Source organism: Beta vulgaris, chromosome 7 (genome assembly GCF_026745355.1).
Source record: "Beta vulgaris subsp. vulgaris cultivar EL10 chromosome 7, EL10.2, whole genome shotgun sequence".
In the NCBI taxonomy this organism is placed as follows: Eukaryota; Viridiplantae; Streptophyta; class Magnoliopsida; order Caryophyllales; family Amaranthaceae; genus Beta; species Beta vulgaris.
This window is the reverse complement of record NC_079208.1, coordinates 17,596,725-17,619,725: the sequence shown is the minus strand read 5'-3', so window position 1 is coordinate 17,619,725 and position 23,001 is coordinate 17,596,725. Positions and strand designations below refer to the sequence as shown.

Sequence of the window (23,001 nt, the reverse complement as noted above, 5' to 3'; positions counted from 1 at the left end):
TTCATCAACACTAGTGGATTATGTACTACTGAAGTTAAGGGAAGAAAATAAAATTTTCCCAAGAAATTTTAGGAAAAATATGAGAAGTTCCTTGCAAAGGAACTAATCTGTATTTTAAGAGGCCAAGGAACTATCACCTTTCCAAATTTCTCCCAAGATGATATTGTCAAATCTTTTAGGTGAACTGCTGGCCAAACTAAGATCAAGCACAACCTTCTCTCTCCTGTTCATAAGATCTTGTTTAATCTTGTTTGGAGGGCACTCATTGCTCGAACTGAAAAGAGGAATAAGGTGGGTCTCCTAGACATGTGTTATATGTTCTACCTTGACCACCACATCAAATAAACTTCCTTTCTCTCTTTATCCAACATCTAACTTATTGTATTGAAAATCATTGTGTTGTTGCGTATGGAGCACTCATTACCTCTCTTCTCTCCCATTTCAAAGTTAAAACTACTGGTAAGCCTACCTTGGGAATTAAGCAAGGTAATATATTAAATGAAAATAGTTTGTGTGGATTGGACCTCTCCATCCAAGATGGGGTTCGACTCAAGGGAGGATTGCTTCTAGTTCATCTCAAAAGAGAAAATTGCCTAAGGCAGTTGAAGAGGAACTAGTTAAGGTAATATTGTATAAACAAGCTCCTGCCCTATTGATCGAACCAAAGGAACAACCACCCAAGAGACGAAAAACAGTTGTCAAAAAGCTTACATGTCCTGTTCTTGAACGAGTTAAGCAAAGTTCTAGATTGTGGATTGCCAAAACTACACTTGTTCCTTCTAATAAGGACAAGCCTTTAGTCCTATCTGTAAGAGGAACTGGCTAAAAACTCACCTAAGGAACCTACTCCTCCATCTTCACCAAAAATACCAATTACGCTAACTATAATTCCTTCCATCTCTCCCTCCTCATTCACCGTTCCTTCCAATGATAAATAGATGAAGTTTGCAATGAATGAACCTAACCCTTTCTCCACTACATCAACTAACTTTCCACCACGACCTTCATTTCTTCCTTCCCTTTATACCACCACTTCACCCTTTGTTCCTATCACAGGAATCGCAGGACCATCCCAAGAAAACACCCCACTTCCTCCACCTAAACCACCCATTGACTTTGGTTCAAAGGGAAAGGAACAAGTTCCTTCAGATAATTTTGGTTGGGTAAATGACGTGTGCCTCCTTGCTCAACATATCATCAAGTTATACAATCAACTACACTAGACTTTGGATGATAAACCTGATAAGATGATGGGCCTAGTGAAAGTCCTTAGTGATATGGTGATAGAACAACAAAAGAATATGGAGATGATGGCCCAAGCAATCAACACTTTGAAGAAGCAACTAGATGGGCATCATGAGGAGGTTATGAAGAAGTTGGAGGATGTGGTTGAAGAAGAAGTAGTTGAGGAACATAACTCCCCTTCCCTTCGGATTGTTTAATTCTTTTTCTCTTACAGGAACAGGAACTCTTAGCTTTTGTTTCTTTTCTTCCTTTTTTTCGTTTTATACTTTTATGGAACAAGTGCTATAAATATAATGATTTTTGCTACGATTTTGTTCGTTTGTGATATAATTGCATAATTTCTTACTTTGAATGGCTAGTATTATGTGATTAATGTTTGAGCAAGTCTAACCTTTGAACTTCCTAACTAAAACCATTTTTTTTGGGTGCTTGTTAATGGTCAAATGGTGTTGAAAATATTAGTATTCTAATAATCACTAAGAGCTTGATCTTTTTGAGGATGGCAAGGGGGAAAAGATACTAGGAACAAACTAAGTTGACAAATTGAAACTTGAAAAACTTAATAATAGCCTTAATCTGCGTTAATAAAAATTATAAAGTATTATTAATAGAAATTATGAAGTATTATTCATAAATATTATAAAGTATTATTTTATCTCTATCTTTCATTTCCTTATGTTATTTGTTGTTGTATTTTCCTTAGTTTGTAGCTTTGTTGTCATCATCAATAAGGGGGAAATTGTTGAACTCTATTGTAGGCGTGTTTTTATTACGCCTACGCGGTGTGAGCGCATATTATATTTGACTACCCTACTGTTAAGGTTTTATTGAAAATTATTTTGAAAGAAGTCGTCACCAATTCTTTTAGGAAGAATCATAAACCTGATTGGATATGGGAAAAACGTAGGGACAAGTTATCCAATGTAGATTTCCCCATCTAGACTCCAAAGATGGTCAAAGAGAACCAAAGATTGAGTTCGGAGGTGAGGGTACAAATATGGTCATAATGAATGACATTTTACGTCCATTGCTAGCCTCTACTAAATATCGATTCATTACGAATTTTATGTATATATGTATGTATGTATGTATATATATACGTATATATATATATATATACGTATATATATATATATATATACATATATATATATATATATATTATTTTAGATTTTACAATATATATTATATTAGATTTTTTTTGTAAGTGGGATACCATCTTTCTCCCCACTTCACTTATATAATAGAGATAACTCAACATATGAAGGTAGGTATATCATACTGTCAAAACAACTATGATTAGCATAGAGCGACACTTGTGCAAAATGTAATGCTAGAAGTCGAAAACTAGTATAGTACTATAATCTGAATATGTAAGGCCTCATTTAATTTCAAAAACTACTCCCTTCGTTTCCTAAAAATCTTTTCTCTTTCTCTTTAAGTGCGCAAAAGATCTTCCCTATTTTACTTTATTCTTTATTTGAAATTTTTTTCCCCTTTTTACCCTCGCATGTCCCTATCGTATAGTCCACCATTACATTATTAATTCAATTTTACTTCATTTCTCTCTCTTACTTTAACCCCTTTTTATTTGTTTATTTATCTTAACCCCTTTCTCTCTCCTACTTTACCCACCCCATACCCCACATAAAATGGATCTTCCTTGTTATCTATAGGAATAATAACAAGGAAGATCATTAAAAAATGGAGGAAATATTCGCTAGAAAAACTTTGTTTCAATAAGCAATTTTATTGATTTGTAAATACGTAGTTGAGAAAAATAAAATTTGGTATGTAATAATCAGTATCCCTTAATCTAAATTAAATCAATAAATTAAGTTTTAGTGAGTGAAATTATAAAAGTAGAGAAATATCAAAATGGAGTAAACAAGCCCTGTGTTTTCAAATTTAAAAAGGAATATTATATATTTTGTTTTCATAGACAATTAGACAAAGATACTCCTGGTGCTTTTCTGCTTTCCAAATGGGTTCCCCCGCATCCTCTTCTACCTAATGGATGGAGAATAATTTGTACTCGTATCTTCAACATGGAACAAATAATCAGGAGTCAAAGATTAATTCTAACAAGTATATTTTTCAGCACTTTGTTTTTATGTTATCTACGGAATTCTTTTTCTTATCTGCCAAAAGTTAATCTTAAATTATATCAGAGATGCCACTAGATATGGCTTTTGGTCCTTCATATATTTAGTATTAGCAACGTCTTTATCCTAATTATTTGGTTCTTATAACGCACAAAGGTTAATGGAAATGAGAGAAACTACATATTTTATGTATACTAATAATTGTAAAAAATTTGTATGAATCCGGTGCATGGTATTTAGTGTGCACCTACTAGAGTTATGTAGGTGGTAATGATTACAACTTCTACTATTTTGTTTTTCTCTTTCCTCAGATTTCCTTGCCTTTTCAAGTTCTCTCTCATAATTGTTTCATTATATCTCTCGTTTCAAGTTTTTAATCTGTTTTTCAATTTTCATGATATAGTTGATTGTATAATTGAACCTGTTATAAAAAAATTAGGACTATATTGTCAGTTTCGGTATGGTGTGTTTGTGTGTGTTATAGTGTGTTTCTCTATACTATGGTATAGTATATTTTTCTGTGCTATAGTATGTTTATTTGTGAAAGTGTTTTTTTGTGCTATAATTTGTTTGTTTGTGATTTACTGTATTTCTTTCTGATATAGCGTATCTTTTTGTGATATTGTGTATTTCTGTGTATTATAGTTGATTGTACAAAAGAACCTATTATAGAAAATTAAAAATAATATTGTCAGTTTTGATATAGTGTATTTGTATGTAGTATAGTATTATAGTGTGTTTCTCTGCACTATAGTGTTTTTTTTTTTTTTGGCAAGAGATAAAGTGTTTCTTTGTGTTATAGTATATTTGTTTGTGATATAGTGTATTTCTCTCTTATATAGTGTATCTATTTGTGCTATAATGGATTTATATCTATTATAGTAGTGTTTGTCCCGATTCACATGTATGAGTCTGGTGCACACTAATTTTACTGTGAACCAGATCCACACAAGTTGAATGGTTAATAATTAATTGCTCTTGATAAGTTTACTCTTCTATCTTTTAATTGTCCTACTTCCACTCTTACAATTTTTTTTGAGGGGACTTTGACTTGTACAGTTATTAATGAGATTACTCTATCTGTTCCTAAATATAGTGCTCATTTTTTCATTTATGTTTATACAAAATAGATTTCTCATTTTCTTATTTTATAAGGGTCCACTAATTAAAATATTATTATGCTTTCAATTTTTATAATATCACACACTTTTCAATATGACCCACATTATCTCCCTAATACCAATTCATAAAAAGTGTACTAAATTTTATATTTAATTATTATTTAATACAACTTAGGTCATACACATGATTTCTTCTTAATACATGTACCCAAAAGAAATGGATACTCTCTATTTAGGGATGGAGGGAGTAGTTTTTGATGTAAAACATAAAGTGATGAGGTCCTTACATCTAAACTTTGTGAAAATATAGGTTCTTAATATACCCTTAACTCTCAATTTAACAATTTCGGTAGAAAAATTTATGGTGATGCAAACTCTAATTATATGATTATATAATGAGAAATTCTCAGTAATAATCTTCAACTTTGGCTTTTTATCATTAGTAGCTAAAAAAAGTTTGATTATCAAAAATAATCTGCCTTGAGGGTTTTTGCTATCCTTGAAAATGTCACATTAACAACAATTTTTCGTTAAAAACTATTATTGAAAGATTGTTTTAAACTAAATATGGTTCCATAAGTTATAATGATATGAGTTTCCCTTAAAAAAAATTTTGCCTTCGTGTCTATTAAAAACTTAATTCACTCGATTTTACAAAAGATATGAGCACATTAAAATTTGTCAAGGACAATTTATATTATTTCAGACACTAGAGACCTTACTTACGATAAAAACAGCTTTCTTAACAATTGTTCATGACAAAAAATGGTTGTTAATGCGGCATTTTCAAGTATAGCCAAAACCTCAAGGCTATTTCTAATAGGAAAAATTAATAAGAACAGTCCCAACTATGGGCGTTCCGCCATATTCAATCCCAACTAAGGATTATTACTGAGCGGTCCCAACTATATATCATTTTTGCGGAAATTGGTCCTAATAGGTCAATAACAACAGGTAAAATGTGTTTTTTTTTCTTTTTCTTTTCACCACCACCTATTCAACATCACCCCACCACCCAACACCACCAACAATTTCTCTCTCCACAAAACCACCACCCAGATCGTCTCCTCCACCATTTCTCGCCTAAATTCCACATCTCCATCAGCCAAACATCCCCCTTCACCCTCATCCACCTGCGTCAATGAACCTCCACCCTAAACCAAACCTTTGTCACCCCAATGAACTACCCCCGAGGCCACCAGCAGATGTGGATTTGTAGCCTCTCTTATACCCCTCACGCTCTTCTGTTTCTTTTTTGTTACTTGTTGCTCCTCCTCCGCTCGCCACTGCGCCACACCATGAGATGGGAGGGGGAGGGGTGGCAGCGGAGGGGTGAGGGGAGAGGGAATTTCGGGGTAAATGGGGAAAAGGGGTGGGAGGAGGAGGGTTGGCATGGGAGGGGTGGATTTCGAGGGTTAGTTGGCGAGGTGGGCGGGTGGGTGGTGGGTGGGAGGGGAGGGGGAGGGTTGGCAAGGGAAGGGAAGGGAGGGGATGGGAGGGGGAGGGGGATGTGATTTCAAGGGTTAGCTGGGGAGGAAGTGGGTGGGTGCATGGGTGGGTGGGTGGGTGAAGGTTGGCAGGGGAGAGGGATGAGATTTCCGGGGCTAACTGGAGAGGTGGGTGGAAGAGGAGGGGTAGGAGGGGATGGCAGGGGAAGGGATGGCATGGGAGGAAGGAGATAGGAAAGAGAAAAAGGACGAAGAAACTGACTTAAGAAATAATAAAAAATAAGTTGTTAAACAGGTAATCAGTCATCTGGGATCAATTTCAACAAAAATGATGCATAGTTGGGACCGCTTAGAAATAATCCTTAGTTGAGACTGAAAATGGCGTAACACCCATGGTTGGAATTGTTCCTATCAATTTTTCCTTTCTGATAATCAAACTTTATTTTGACTACCAATGATAAAAAGCCAAAAATTAAAGGCTACCACTAAGAATTTTCCTTGTATAATTTACATATGTATCAAAAACCAAAAAAAAAAGAGGAACTAATAAGCTCATATTATCTAATTGGAGTATAATTTTTTGTCCATAACTCTTTCTATGCGACTTGATTATATAAATGCTCATAGAAGTATTATCTTAATTCTTACGTGAGTATATAGATTATATGTTCATGTGAGAACCACCCTCATGATGAGAATAATGATGGTTTTCGGTTCGAATTTACTATTTTTGGGTGAATAGTTATGATTTTGGGTTTATATTTTACCATTATTTGGGATTTTTGAATTAATAGTGGGTTCTATTAATTCCGTTTTTGGGGGTAAAAGTTAATATTGTAGGTGAAAAAATTATGGTTCTCACCAAAAGAAAGTTTTCATTAGATATTTATATATATATATATATATATATATATATATATATATATATATATATTGATGTTTTTTTATACTTCTTCCTCAATGTAAATATATGTAAGATGTTCTTTTAGGATTGTGATACCATTAATGATTAAATAATTGTGACTTAAATAAAGAAAATGTTCATTCTATTTTTGTATATACATCATTCCTTTTTTTTAGTTTACCCCTTTACTTTTTTATGTCAAAGTTTATGATTTTAAGTCTGTTAATAACACTAAATATTATCATTTGAGATCTTGTTAAATTCTTTCCAATATGTAAATTTATTTTTAATTAATAAGCAATTGAGTATATTAATAGTCAACGGAATATCTTAAAGACCATCCGTGAAAAAACAAAGCAATCTGACTTGTGTGGACTTGGTTCACATTAAAATTTGTGTGCACCAAGCTCACGCCGTGAATAGGGACAAATACTACTACTCCCTCCGTTTCCTAAAGATCTTCCCTCTTTTCGTTTAAGTGTGTTTCCAAAAGATCTTCCCTCTTTTACTTTTTTCCTTATTTGAAATTTTTTTTCCCTTTTTACCCTCTCATGTCCCTATCATATGGTCCACCATTACATTATTAATTTAATTTTACTCCCTTTCTCTTTCCTACTTTAACCCCTTTTTATTTATTTATTTATCTTAACCCCTTTCTCTCTCCTACTTTAACCACCTCATACCCCACACAAATGGATCTCCTTGGTATCTGTAGGAACAGTAACAAGGAAGATCTTTAGGAAACGGAGGTAGTATAATACACATAAACCCACTATATCACAAAGACACAAACATATATACTTTATAAGATAGAAATATACTATATCACAAACAAATACACTATAACACAAAAAAACACTATAGCACAGAGATTTACACTATACCACATACATACACACTATATCGAAACTGACAATATTATTTTAATCTTCTATAACAGGTTCAATTATACAATCAACTATAATATACATAAAAACACATGATACCACAAACAATACACTATATCAGAAAGAAATACACTATATCACACAATATAGCATAAAGAAACACTATCACAAATAAACATACTCTAGCACAAAGAAACAAATTATACCACGCACAAATACACTATATCGAAATCGACAATATGATCCTAATCTTATGTAACATGTTCAATTGTATAATCAACTATATCACAAAAATTAAAAATTAGAGTACGAACTTGAAGAGGGAGAAAATGTAGTTAAGAGAGAGAACTGAAAAGACATGAAAATTTGAGTAGAGAGAAAGATAAAATAGTAGAAGTTGTAATCATTACAACCTATATAACATCTATTGATGCACACCAATTAATGTGCACCAGGTTCATACGGATTTTTTTAAAAACAAAGAGGAAGTATTAAAATATTTAGTATACCATATAATAAGTATGTACAATATACACTTTTTTTTATTATTTTAATGTCATCGGTAAACGTACAAACTGTAATATCTATAGTGTATCTCTATTATATAAGGGAAGGGGATAGCTATGGTGTCCCCCAATAAATTTACTTAATTACAGTAAATCAACTATTCATACCAAAAAAAATATGAAAGAAAATTAAACTAAAATATAGCATAAAAAAATTAACAAAGAAAATTATCAATCAAATATTTGATCAATAAATACACAATCAAGTAGTAAACCAAAAAGGAAAATATAATCAATCAACCAAGGGGAACGATTTAATTAAAACAAAATAATTTGTTGATAAAAATATAAGAAATACTTAATAAATCAGCATAACATTCTTTTATCGCTCATCACTTTTAATTTTAAAAACCTTAAAGAAAGTATAAATAAAATAAATAGTAAAAGACGAGTTTGGTAAAGTGATATACGCTTAATCAATAAAATTAGTTAGCCCAAAAAACGTGTCTATTGTTCAAATTTTACCTTTGTTTATGCCAAAAAAAGTTATAAATTATGTTCAAAAAAAGTGAGGCATGCATCGCGTGCATAAATTGCTGGTACTAATATACTAAAGGAAAACTTCACAAGAGGGCCCAACTATTACCCATTTTCTTTTATAAGTCTCAACTATGTATTATTCACTGCAGGTTTCAAGTTCACCATATTGCGATTTTTATAGGTCATGAATTACTTATAATCAGTTTAGAAGGTTAGATTTTTAAACGTTGGTCCAATTTGATTAATATTATAGGTCTTTGTCACTTGCTGTAAGTGTTCGAAGATGGTAAACGTTTTAAAAACTTACCTTCTAAACCGCTTATAAGTAACTCAGGACCTATAAAAATTACAAGATGGTAAACTTGATACCTGTATAAAATAATCCATAGTTGAGACTTATAAAAAAAATGTTTGATAGTTAGACTCCTACTTGCGAATTTTTCCTATATTAAAAAAATTTTTTTTTTTTGGTGTATCCACTTTCATTGAACCTTATTTTAATTGTTTGACGAGAATCACTGTGGACCCCAATCTTTGAGTTGACTCCTATGAAGTCGAAGGGATCAGGCATGACAGGCCCACATTGATTAAACTATACAAGAAGTTACATACATTTAAATCCAATAATAGACACCGTCGCCTGTGTATGAGTTGTTTGTCAATAACACCGTCATATTTTTTCATCGTCCCTACTGGCCCTATATATATACAATCAATCTAAACACATCCCACAACAAATTAAAACAGATCAATCATACTAAACTTCATTTAGTGTTAAGTTTGCGTTTAATTTGCTTCTCTACCAGATTTTCTATCCTATCTCAGTAACCTTTTTTCAAGAGAATAGAGGTCAGTTTTTTACGTGCATGCATGGAAACTTAATTTCTTCTCTCTTCTATTTCTCTGTCCGTGTCTCTGTCATTTCTTTTGTTTGTTTCAAAGTTGAATTATAAACTCTACTCTGGCATTTTGGATTATACGATGCCGGAGAAGGGCTATAACAATACTTATTTGTACTATTATATTGTTTCCCATGTTACTATACCCAGGGGCGGAGCTACTATCACCCTATTGGGTTCAAATGAACCCACTTGATATATGTATTATCACACTATTGGGTTCAAATGAACCCACTTGATATATTTATGATATATGTACAATATATGTATGATATATGTACAATATATGTATGCAATATAAACATAAATATTTAATATTTCTCAAATTTTAGAGTTGTAGATTTTCAATTGATAATTTATAAATTTAAGAAATAAATTTATAGTGTTATACTTCAAGCTTAATCTTTGTAGGCCAAGAAAATATTTATAAACTTGTTTTAATGATTTTGAGACGAAAGTATATTTATGTAAATTTGAGAGTTAGTTTTGATTGACTTAAACCCACTTGAATAAATTGCTAGCTCCGCCATTGACTATACCGTTTCCTATATGTTCCACTGTACTATTCCACTAAGAATAATAAAACATCTACAACTTATTGACTATAAATTAACTATATGCTACATGCCATTGACATACACTATATAAAAAAAAGCATATATGCGTAAACCACAGAATAAGGATACCTTGATTATTCTCATCATAACTTTCATAATTCCCATAAAGATATATGGAGGATAACTCAGGCAAGAGGTACTCCTGCCATTTATTGAGGCTTTTTCTATATACTGTGTCAACATATATCAAGGGAAAAAGGAGAGATAGCGTGAAAATATTTGGTGTATTTGTTTATTTAAGTAAATGAAAGAAGATAATTGTGAGTGAGTGTGAAACTAAGCGGGTCTAACAAGCTAGTATTAAGGTAAGATAGGAGGGAACGAGGACAAAAATTTATAAATAAGAAATAATTTCAAAGAATGAAAAACATTATTCAACAAATTCCAAGAAAAATATGAAGAACTTTATAAAAAATGAAGGGAGTATTTACAAGCTATAAAGTTTTTTTTTTTCTCTTTGATGAAAGAAATAGAACATTAAATATGGTTTGAAGTTTGCTATTTATTTCTTTGATGAAAAAAAAATGATGTAAATAATCTCTATTTCACCCATGGTTCTAGGACAATCTTACCTTTTGATTTTTTTTAGTTTTTTTTTTTTCAAGTGTTAGGGTATCTTTTCAAAATGATCCAAATTGTTAATCTCTTTATATACCAAACTATTAGTATGGATTAGCAAAGGAAAGAAAGATTAAAGTTGTTTTAACAATATAGATGCAAACCAATAAAATTTTTCTTCTTTAAATTTGTCAAATAATTAACCATATAAAATTTGACTATGTATACAATATTCCATATATATCTATGCTCATTATTTGTTTCAATATAAATTTACAAGGAGTTAATGTGAGAATAGTCTTTTTACATCAAGCACTCCCTCCATCCCTAGGTCATATTCTCGTCTTAATTTTGAATGCCCGCAAATTAATTCATTTACACCACCAAAATCATAAGATGTGGTATCCTTTTCTTAATATTGCCCATTATTCCATATTAATCCTATGGACCTTTATTCTATGCTCAATAGTCCTGACATTTTCCTACTATTATTATGCTACCAAAACTTATTGTACCAGAAAACAACCAGCCAAATCTTAAACTATTAGAAAGTAACAACTAACAAGCGTGCATGTGAAGTTATTAGAACATCCAAGGAGGTTTAATTTAGACGAGGTGAATATAAAATAATTTATCATAACACATTGAAAGTTATTTCTATAAAAGTAAGAAATCACCGATTGAAACCGAGAAATAGTTGCTATCTAGTTACATTAAATTTTTGTCTTCCTCATATATGATTCCATATATATAAAAGATTTATACAACTTACGTAGCATAGATCCATACTAATCCAAATACGTAATTACATATATTCTTCTATTGTAATTTTGAAGTAATTTAACGACGCGTATTCTGGTATTATTTATGTTCAAACACAAATTTTAATTTGATATGGTTACTTTGTTGGACTAGGTTGGTAATATGTCATCACTTCCCATGCAAATGTGGAAACAAGCACAACCATTACTAAAGATACCAACAAGCTTGTTAAAAAAGGAAGTACTCAATCCGTGGAAGCAGCAAAGAGACAAGGTGGTGTTCATTATGGGGGCAACCGGCACTGGCAAGTCCCGACTATCAATCGACCTAGCAACGTCTTTTCCAGCAGAAATAATAAATTCAGATAAGATCCAAGTTTACAAAGGGCTAGACATTGTGACCAACAAAATCACACGGCAAGAGCAATGTGGGGTCCCACACCACTTGCTTGATATAGTCAACCCAAATGTTGACTACAAATCTAAAGACTTCTGTCTCATGGCCACACATGCGGTGGAATCTATTCTTCAACAAGACAAACTCCCAATCATTGTTGGGGGCTCTAACTCATACATTGAATCTTTAGTTTCGGACCCTAAATATGGGTTCAAGTTTAACTATGATTGTTGTTTCCTTTGGGTCGACGTGTCTGTTTCAGTGCTACATAAGTCTGTATCAAACAGAGTTGACAAAATGGTTCAATCTGGTTTGGTTGATGAGGTTCGGGGGATATTCGACCCTTACAACTCGGATTACACCCGGGGTATACGACAAGCCATTGGAGTACCCGAATTCGACACATTTTTTCGGACCGAACATCATTTAGATGAATCAGATCGAGATAAACAACTACAAGGTGCTATTAGTGAGATAAAGGAGAATACATGCAAACTTGTAAACAAGCAATTGAAGAAAATCCACATATTAAAGCACTTAAAGGCATGGGAATTATATCGGCTTGACGCCACTGAGGTGTTTAACAATGGTAACGAAGATGTTGCTAATGACGCTTGGCATAAGATGGTCACCCAACCATCGCTCGAAATTGTCACACAGTTTCTTTCCAACACTCGTAATTTGGACCCTAATTTCTCTGCAAGAAGGGTATTGCGGAACATGATTGAACAAAACCACCCGTTGATTGCTACAGCCTAAGTGCATGACGTGTTTGGATCCTCTAGAGTTGTAAAATAACTCTATAAGGTAGAGTTTGATCAATATCAACCATTGAATAAAAAATCAATGGCTGATATATTGTCTTTCCAAAATTCTCCTATTATGAGCATTTGGTTTTAAAATGTATGACTCAGATACAACTCTACGTTATAGAGTTTCACTAAAACTCTAGAGGATCTGGACTCGTATATGCGACTAACTAATTTGTTCATTGCTTGAATGCTTGATTAATTGAGGTCCGTTTTGGTTGGACGAAAAATATTTTACGTGGAAGTGAATTCCCTTGAGAATATATCTTACAAGAGAAAACACAATTACAGCTTAACTTTCGTTTGTTTCGTTTTTTGTATGAAAAGTTAGAGAGAAGAAAAAGATTGTAATTGGATGGGGGAGGATGGATGGGAATAAGGTGAAGAATGGGGAGGAAGATAATGTTTCTTTTCTTTTGGAGGATAAAAAGTTTTCCACCACTTGTAAAAAATGTTATTTCTATTCTTTACACACAAAACAGAACGAAAATGGAAAATTTGTTTTTCCATGACAATGTTTCCCGCTCAACCTATCACTCTTTAAATGGCTTTCATCCTAATTTGGGAAGGAAAGTTAGTTCTCCATAATGATATTAAAAGATGATGTATTATTGAAGATTCTTTTTTAATTGTTCGATTATAATTAAAACAACTCTATCTAGTCTAATGTAGAGAAATTATACTATTTTATGATAGTTTAAGATGAACCACCTAATATTTTATAGTTGAACATAGTCGAATAATTACTATGATAGTAATTTTTATGTAGCTATTATCCTTCTTCGATATTAGCCGCAAGGCGCCATGATTAGTTATGAACCCTATCCCTTACTCTATTTAAAGTCTCATATAATACACTAGCATGAATTACTTGAATAGTTGAACTGGTGGCTGGTGCGCAACACCTACCTTTTATGGTTGTCATTACATTTATTTGAAGAGCCACTAATTTCTCTTTAGGCCTTTGGGTAAAGTTTTATAAGAATGAGTATTTCTGGTAAAGGAGGATTATTACCCAAAAAAAAATATTAAATACATGATATTTTATGATCATAATTATATATATAACCATGCATCGGCTTGTTATTTATTAAAAAGAATTGTAACTATTATATATATAACCATGCATCGGCTTCCAAGTGATAATCACTTAACATAATCTTTTTTTTATTGTCGTAATTTTTGCCAGGAAGATCTTGCGGGCTTTTATTGATCTATTATATTATAAAAGAAAAAGTTTTTCCTTATTGCAAATAGGGATAGGTATTGGATAATAACAGAAATAGGGATAGGTATCTGCTATGGATTCCTCGATCCATGCTTCCGCCGCACCTGCTGATTTTGCCCAGTCCATGGCGTCGCCGACCACCGGCTCCTCTTCGCCAGCGACAGACCGTCAGCCCTATGTCGGCCTCTATGCGTCTTTTCCCGCATCTTCTTTGACCACGACTTGGTCTGCTGCTGCTCCGTCAGTCACCATCGTCGGACTATCTTCCGGCCTGCAACCCACCGGTCTGTCTCCGGCCGCCGCGTCGCGTGTCCCGCAGCCCCAACCTGCCTCCTGGACTGCCTCTGTGACTTCCACAGCTTCTGCCGGTATATTTTCTTCTTATCTTCAGCCCCACGTCGGCACATCTCCGGCCTCTTCGTCCCGCGCCTCGCCGCGATTTCCACTGGGGTTTCCAGCCGACTACCACTGGTCCGTTTCCGTCCTACCACATGCCACCCAGTTCATCGGTGTTTGCCCTCCCACAAATCTCCTCTTCTAATCTCAGTCGTAATTTGGTAACTATTACTCTTTCTTCTCCAGAAGATTATTTGTTATAGAAAACCCAATTTACTTGTTTATTGCTTTCCCATCAACTGCTTGGCATGGTTGATGGTTCTGCTATTATTCCTCCTGCTACTGTTATTGATGAAAGTGGTATTACGATTCCTAATCCTCCCTTCTATAAATATTTACGTGTGGTTCAACAAATAAAATCATGGATTTTTGCCACCTTATCACGTGATGTATTTGTGGATGTTCATAATTTGCATACTTCTGTGGATATTTGGACTAGATTACAATCTAGATTTATGCATGCTAGTATGACCAGATCCATGGAATTAAAGGGTCGATTAACTCGTATTAAAAAGACTGCTTCCCAGACGATGGATGGATATTTACGTGAGATTAAGGTGATTGCTGATTCCCTTGCTGCTATTCAATGTCCTGTGTCGAACCAGGATTTAGTGCAGTATACCCTTTACAATATAATATTATCCCTTTACATATAATATTATCCAATAATAGGATCTGCGGATAACAAGTCTAAAGCAATCTAAATACTTATAATAGTACTACTAATTATGCTGAAAATATTTCATGAGTTCTTATTTCGTCATTTAGTGTTTTATGTTTTTTAGTCAATTTGATGTACTTACTTACTCACATGTTACGTAGAACTTATAAGCTTTGTTACTCATCATATGAAATACTATATTTTATTAGATTAGTTTATGTTTTATTTATTTAAAAGGAAAATATATTGTCTTTATTTATACTAAGTTTAGTTTAACTATCTAGTGTTAGTAGTTTTCACTAAATGTTACCTACAACATATAAGTATATAATTTTGTGGGTTTGGTAATCAAGCAATTGCACTACGTGTTTGTCAGGCGTTGGTTATTAATCCTTGTTAAATATGTCGGTTAGCCGTTAAGAGGAGAAAAGTTGGTACCGTTAAGGGTGGTTCCGTTGGTCCTATTTATATTAGGGGTGAGCACAACCGGGTACCCAGTAGAACTTCATAGACCCGGACTCAAACCCTGACCCAGTGGGTATCAAAAATTTGAAATTGGAATTGGTCAAATCGGGTCCTAAATTTTTGGACCCAGACCCGGAACCGGTGGGTACCAGGTCCCGAACTGGGTACCCAGTTGTAAGTTTAACAACATACTAAGATGGGCCAATTGAGCTATAAAATTTTTTTAAAAAATTTAATGGGCCTAAAGGCCTACTAACTAGTAACTTTTTACTTAACAACTATTATCCTATTACTAATTCTATATGAGTATATGAAAAAAACCAATTCTAAGTACCGGATACCCGGACCTAGACCCGCTCCAACACTACAAAAAAAAACTACATATAGAGGCAATCCAAAATTGCATCTAAATATATCTTTGTAGCCTCTAATGGTGTTTAGAAGCAATTTTCTCGCTGCCTCTAATTAGTCCGTCGCTAATTATAGGTTGCCTCTAATGCCACCTTTTAGAGACAGACAAGTTATGGTGTTGCTAATTGTTGGTTGTCCCTAATCCCACCTTTTTGAGGACAAAAACTTGAATTGTTGCTAAAGCCACTTACATTTAGAGGCGACCATCAGGCAGTCGTTAATTATAGGTTGCCTCTAATGCCATATTTTTGGGGCACACATGTTACGTTGGTGATCAGACCAGTTATATTTAGAGGCACCCATAATTTGTCTCTAATTTAAGTTGCATCTAATAACCATAAGTCTGTCGCTAAAGGATGTTTTAGATGCAACAACAACTAGAATTTCCACATTTTCGATAATATTTTGGGATTTTTTGACGTTTATAAGCATCGAAATAAAAATTATCGACTCCCTAAAGGAGCAGCGAACATTTAGCCACCGATAATTAACGACACTCATACGCTCGAAATGTTGAGGCCTTTTAGCATCATTGCAATTGAATATGTCGCAATTTGAAGCTACTATATGACTTGTAAGCGTCAACATTGCGTTATAGTACAGTAACAGTTACAAGCACATTCTTACATCACAAAAAAAATAACATTATAAATTAATAAAGGAAACTAGAAGTATAATCTTATTACTAACAATTTTGACAAATTGATACAAACATTCAAAAGAGGAAATAAAAAAATAAAAAAAATATGTAGAAATTCCATCTTCAACAGACATTCAACCTTCAGTGAATCTTCAACATAAAACTTCAACTTGAACGCAATTCAATCTGCAAACTCAACCCAAAAAAAAAAGATCAATAATTGCAAAATAAAAAAGAACATAAATCTGGAAATTGCAAAACTATACCAAAAATCTTTGAGGCCCTTTTCTGCTCTCAATATCCTGCATTTTTTCAGAAACACACACATCAGAAACAAGATCTTAAAAAAAGGTCATATATATACAAAGAATAGATGTTGATGAGGAGTGTTTCACAGATTCAGCACCTGTGAACTGGTATCCTTCAAGTTATTTAAGAGATCCTTAAGAATGCATTGAGGATGATTGCAGGACCATTCGGAACCGAACCCACAACTATCCCTTGAGTCATGGGTAAAATCTTGCAGACAGACGAAGCCCGTGTTTCTCAAGCAATCAACTCAGCAACTCAGGAAATTGCAGGAAAAGCCAAGGGTATATCGAATACTCCAATAACACTTTTAGTGAAGAAACATGGTGTTCCTGACTGAACTTTAAAAACAGTGCCCCACCAAATTAAAAATGCTGGATCCACCCCTAGGCAGAACATTAATGTCTTCAAACAATGCTAGGATATGTGAATAGGAGCAGACTACAACCTGTTAGCAGAATTAGAGTCTGCAGATGCATACATATTTTCAAACACTGGAGCATCAATAGCATCATATGGACAAACCTGCACTAGATCCATTTAATTTACATAAGAAAACACTTTATGTACCTTACTAGTGTTTGATGCTCGGTAACCTTACTAGTGTACCTTACTAGTGTTTGATCCATTTATGTGATGCAAAAAATATGGATTTAGAGACAACCAATATTCATGTGATGCTAAAAACATGGTTATAGAGGCAACCAACATTCATCTGATGCTGAAATGTATCTTTAGAGGCACCAGAATATACTGACACTAAAAACCATATAATTTAGAGGCAACCATGTTTATGTGATGGTAAAAGGGGTTTTAGAGGCAAGTCAGCCAAATGATGTGCCTCTATAGCCAATTTTTTTTGTAGTGCAACCGGATATCCAGAGCTGGAACCAGTCAAACTGGGTACCCACCAGGTACCGGGTCCGACAAAATTCTACCCAAAATTGGAACCGGATGCAACTGGGTCCATTTTTTTGGACCCACGTGGACCCAGTTGGACCGGGACCAGGTCTGGATCTGGTTACCCGAAATTTCTACTCACCCCTAATTTATATGCATCTACCTAACTGCTTTATGCACTAAATTTTATTTACTATAGATCATGGCTACTTTTTGTAGAAAGTTATTTTCACATGGTAGTGATAACTCAAACATAGTACATAGTAAGGAGATGTCTTTTCCGATTAATTTGCAAAACTGGACTATGCTTACAAAATATGTAGATATTATCTCTTTTCCTTTTATTAATGTTATTACTAAAAAAATGATAAAAACGAAAGAATTTTTATTTGAAATCATAGATTAGAGTATTAACACGAATATTAAAAAAGAATATCTTTTGAAAATTAAGAGACATTATTTGTAATGAAGAAGCTCCTACTACAACTGAACCTGTCACCTTATCAAAATTATTTGACCAATATATAACTCCTAATATTTTTAAACAAATTACAACTAAAGATTTACAAACTGAAGTTAACACCCTTAAATTACAAGTAAAAGAGCTTAAAGAACAACTATTAGAATTCAAAACTAAAGATTTAGCACTTCAAACTAGGATTGCTTTATTAGAATCAAATAATAGGCAAAGGGATCAACCTTCTACTTTAAACTTATTCCTATTCAATTTTCATCTCAAGATCCTAATGATGATCAAATAAATGTCATAAAATAGAATCAATTTTCAAAAATGGTATATTCTCATTTCTCTTAAAATAGGTAATGACTTTCACTTAAATACTATATATAATATTACTAGATAGTGGAACTGAACAAAAATGTATTAAAGAAGGACTAGTTCCTAGTACCTTTTATGAAAAAACAATAACAAAATTACATAGTGCAAACGGTAAACCATTAGAATTAAAATATAAACTTTCAAAGGAATTTATTTGTAATCAAGGTTATTGTTTTAAGAATATATTTATTTTAATAAATATATAAATAATAAAATAATACTTGTTACTCCTTTTATTACTCAAATTTATCCTTTTTCAGTTGATCATACTAGTGTACGTACTTATATTATGGGAAAGAAAATATCTTTTGAATTTCTTGCCCCAGTATATCAAAGGAAAAATTGATTGGAACAGTACCAACCATGGGCATTCCACCATTTTCAGCCCCAGCTAAGGATTATTTTTGAACGGTCCCAACTATGCATCAGTTTTGCCAAAATTGGTCCCAGCTGACTGGTTACCTGTTTTACAGGTTAAATTTTTTTTTTTGATTGTTTTAACTCAGTTTCCTTCTTCCTTTTTCTCTCTCCTACCACCTTCTTCCCCTGCCACCCCTCCCTCTCCCACTTTCCCTCCCTAGCCACCCTCGAAATCTCATTCCCCCTCCCTTTCCCCTGCCACCCATCCCCCCTTCCTCTACCACCCCTCCCCCTCTTACACCCCTCCCCAGCCACCCACAATAGCGGTGGAATAACTCAATGGCTGCAAAGTTAACCATCTTATATTCTTACAAATTCAGAGTTCCCTCCTACAAGCTAGGATTACTAAACTTGATGATTCGACAAATGGACATAAAATAAACAATTTCTAAAATGCTTATCTTCTACCTAAATTTATCATCAAACCATGAAGTTCTATCTTTGTTGATTTCTATTTCAATATTATTCAGAGTTTCCTCCTACAAGGATTACTAAACTTGATGATTCTACAGATGGACATAAAATAAATAATTTCTAAAATGCTTGTCTTCTGCCTAAATTTTTCATCAAACCATGAAGTTCTATCACAACAAAGATGTAAACATGTACTTAGAAAGTTTCATCTTATTCGAGAAATCGTTGAGAGAAAGGATGTAATAGTTTGCAAGGTTCATACGGATAGCAATGTCGCTGATCCTTTGACTAAACCTTTGCCACAGCCCAAGCATGAGAGTCATACTAGGGCTTTAGGGCTTAAGCATATAGGAGAGTGGGTTTAATTGTGTACTATTTACTTTTAATTAGTTCACATTTATAATTACTCGCTTTGATATGTTATGTTTATGTTTATCCATAAAGTTTTGTTCTTATTTAAAATTGGTTTAGTATTAAATAAAACGTTCAAAGTATTTTATAAGGTTTGATAGAATTGTCAAATACGTGATTTGACAAATGGAACTCTATCTAGTGAACAAGAGTTACAATATACCTTAGTCCCTAGTTCGAATCATTAAGTTGAACGTAAATGATTCAGTTTCATGGACTAGATTGCAAGTTGATTGATAGCACAGTTTCATGGGCTATAGGGACATGGAGATGTCTAGTCATTTGCATAGGCTTGTATAGTTGATACATGCTGGGCAGACCTAGTGGGAGTTCTCTAAAAGGTTTATGAGAGTCTTATTAATATGTTTAGTGGATTCCTTTGACATGAGTATGACATTGTTCTTACTTAAGGATTAGAATGTTTTTGACGTTGTAAAACACCGTGCCGTAAAAGGATGTTATAAAAGCAGCGATCGGAACTGCTATGAATTGAGTGAGAGCTTTGGTCATACAAGATTGGATAAGTCCTCCTAAGTGTTAGGATTGGTGTCTTGGCCCCTTGAAGAGAAAGAACTGGTAAATGCATGGCCGTGCTCAAATGGATTAAGAAGTTAATCATTTGTTTCGACAGTTCGAACTCAAATTTCAAGGAACGACTTGAATATTGGTATGATGAACATATGATGTTATCATATCATCAAGTTAGACATTAAGCGACTTAAGGAGTTTGAAGGTTACACACTTGTTCTTAGTCAAGTGAGAGATTGAAGGATTTTGTCCTCGATCAAGTGTAATAAACTAAATAATATTAGGATAAGTTATGGAGATAATATATTCAATAATGTTAGATGATCACAACGTTTTGCTAGAAGTTAATTGTGATTTGTTGGACTAATATGATTGGGCCAGCTACTAGTATTATTGGGTCATATGAGGTCACACAAGTAATAACACTTGGATAATATCCAAACACATTTGTGAAATGGGTTGGACGGTTTTATGGTGGATGGAAAAGATGTGTAACTTATGAGTTTATTAGGCTCATAATGTATCACATTATGAGGCCAATAAAACCTCATGAAGTTCACTTGTAACCACTCCTATATACTTGTATTAGGAGTTACATTGTTGAGCATCTTGGTGTGTGTCATCTTCTTAAGAGAAAAATCTGATTTTTCTCTCTAGTTTTCCTCCCCATAAAATCGTCCAACCCATTTCACAAATGGGTTTGGATTTTATCCAAGTGTTATTACTTGTGTGACCTCATAGGACCCAATAATACTAGTAGTTGGCCCAATCATATTAGTCCAACAAATCACAATTAGCTTCTAGCAAAACGTTGTGATCATCTAACATTATTGAATATATTATCTCCATAACTTATCCTAATATTATTTAGTTTATTACACTTGATCGAGGATAAAATCCTTCAATACGCATTAATCTTTTGGTATAGCGTGCTTGCTTTAAATGTTAGTGCAAAGTCTAGCCACCCCTTAGGTCTATCCTACTTATTTTAGATATAAGTTCAAACTCTAGCCTCCCTTATTACCTAGCCTACTTACTCACCCGTAAGTTCAAAGTCTAGTCACCTTTAGGATTAGCCTACTTATTTTAAATATAAGTTCAAGGTCTAGCCTTTTTCCCTTTACCTAGCCTGCTTACTCCCCAGTAAGTTTAAAGTTTAGTCTTCCCTTAAGTCCACGTTAGCAATCTTCTTTGAGTCCAATCCATGTCTGTATATGCACATAGTTAAGCCCATGTCAAGGTCAAGTCCATACTAGTTCAATACCATATCCATTTCTAATCCTCCATTTCAAAATCAATTTCCCATTTCCATTTCCATTTCTCATTTCGAAAATCATTTCGCAAAACTTACAAGCGAGGTTCACTCAATTATGTTCATGACCGATCCAGATATTACAACTTAGAAACGCCTCATGTAGGAACAATAAGGTGAGCCCACTCTAAAGCTTATCAAGCGCACTATCACCACCTGACATTATCAACCCAACTTTAAACAACCATATCTCTTTCATTTTTAATCGGAATCGGGCTTGTGACCACTCGTTGGACAGATATCGAGTCAAACTTTCATGTTCATCTTGAATAACTGAAAAACAGTGTGCTGAAAGAAATGACTATGTGATCAATTTGACCCTTGTGCACAAATCCTACCAAAACCTCTTATTTTTATTTGGAAAATCTGCAACAATGCAGTGGCCACAACGGACAACCTAATTAAAAGGAAACTTAATGTCCACGAAATGTGTGTGCTTTGTAAGAAAGGGAAAGAAACTGTTGACCACCTACTTAGGGACTGCGAAATTATGAGAAGAGTCTGGAGAAGCTCATACCTGGGGTTGATGATTAATGACACAAACTATATTGATTTCCATGAATGGAAGGAAAACCATCTAAATTACTTCCTCAATATCAAAGATGAAGGAGAAGAGGCTCTGCTTTCAATGGTTGCTATAACATGGGGAATCTGGCAGCACTGAAATAAGATTGTTTTTCATAATAAGGAGCCAGACCCAAGAAAAATTCTAGCAATTGCAACTTCTTGGAAAGGAAAGATTAGAGATTTCAAGAAGGATAAGGAACTCCCTAAGACGTTGTTAACAAAGCTTAATGAGGAAAGAGACAAAAGAAGAAAGGATTCCAAGAGGCATCAGTGGAGCGTGGGGAGATGATCAGCATGTAAGTGGAAAATTCCAGATTTACACGAATCGATGGAACCTGGAAAACTAGAAAGGATGGGATTACCAGAGCATGCATAGACTGGGTGCTGCTTGCGGATGGTACAAAGAAGAGGTGCTCAGAACCAATCATTTAAAACTCTCAACTTCATACGGAAATGATAGCCATCTAGAGTGCCATGCATAAAGGAAGTTCTATCTTATAAGAGGGCCACTATTTTATGGATAGATATCGATTTATCAATTAAAAGTTTGCTAACTCCAAAAAAGGCAGACAAAAAGCTGCCATATTGTAGATATTAGAATTGTTGTAAAATCTTTCCTTTTTTCTAATATATGAAGGTTGTCAGGGAAAGGATAAAGGGGAGGAAACCCCCCTAATCCTTCCCGTGTTGCCTTACCTTTTTGT

The 23,001-nt window shown here is 33.8% G+C and overlaps 1 protein-coding gene and 1 long non-coding RNA gene across 3 annotated transcripts; one reads left to right on the top strand and one right to left on the bottom strand.

Annotated features, from left to right (window-relative positions):
* Nucleotides 1-9,265: 9,265 nt before the first annotated feature.
* On the top strand, nt 9,266-12,777 carry LOC104898878 (adenylate isopentenyltransferase 3, chloroplastic). Its single transcript, XM_010686010.4, has 2 exons — nt 9,266-9,605; nt 11,746-12,777. The coding sequence occupies exon 2, from the start codon at nt 11,755-11,757 to the stop codon at nt 12,745-12,747; it is 993 nt and encodes a 330-aa protein (XP_010684312.3). The 5' UTR covers nt 9,266-9,605; nt 11,746-11,754; the 3' UTR covers nt 12,748-12,777.
* Nucleotides 12,778-16,610: 3,833 nt separating this feature from the next.
* LOC109134693 (uncharacterized) lies at nt 16,611-17,506 on the bottom strand. 2 transcript variants are annotated; one of them, XR_008970358.1, is made up of 4 exons: nt 17,478-17,506; nt 17,005-17,374; nt 16,865-16,900; nt 16,611-16,784 (listed from the first exon to the last, which is right to left on the bottom strand). It is a non-coding gene; the product is annotated as an uncharacterized LOC109134693 (long non-coding RNA). The 2 variants fall into 2 exon arrangements; XR_007276317.2 differs by lacking the exon at nt 17,478-17,506 and having other exon boundaries at nt 17,005-17,467.
* Nucleotides 17,507-23,001: the final 5,495 nt, after the last annotated feature.

Coding starts and splice junctions, on each gene's coding strand:
- LOC104898878 (XM_010686010.4), top strand. CDS start 11,755: ATGTCATCACTTCCCATGCAAATGTGGAAACAAGCACAACCATTACTA.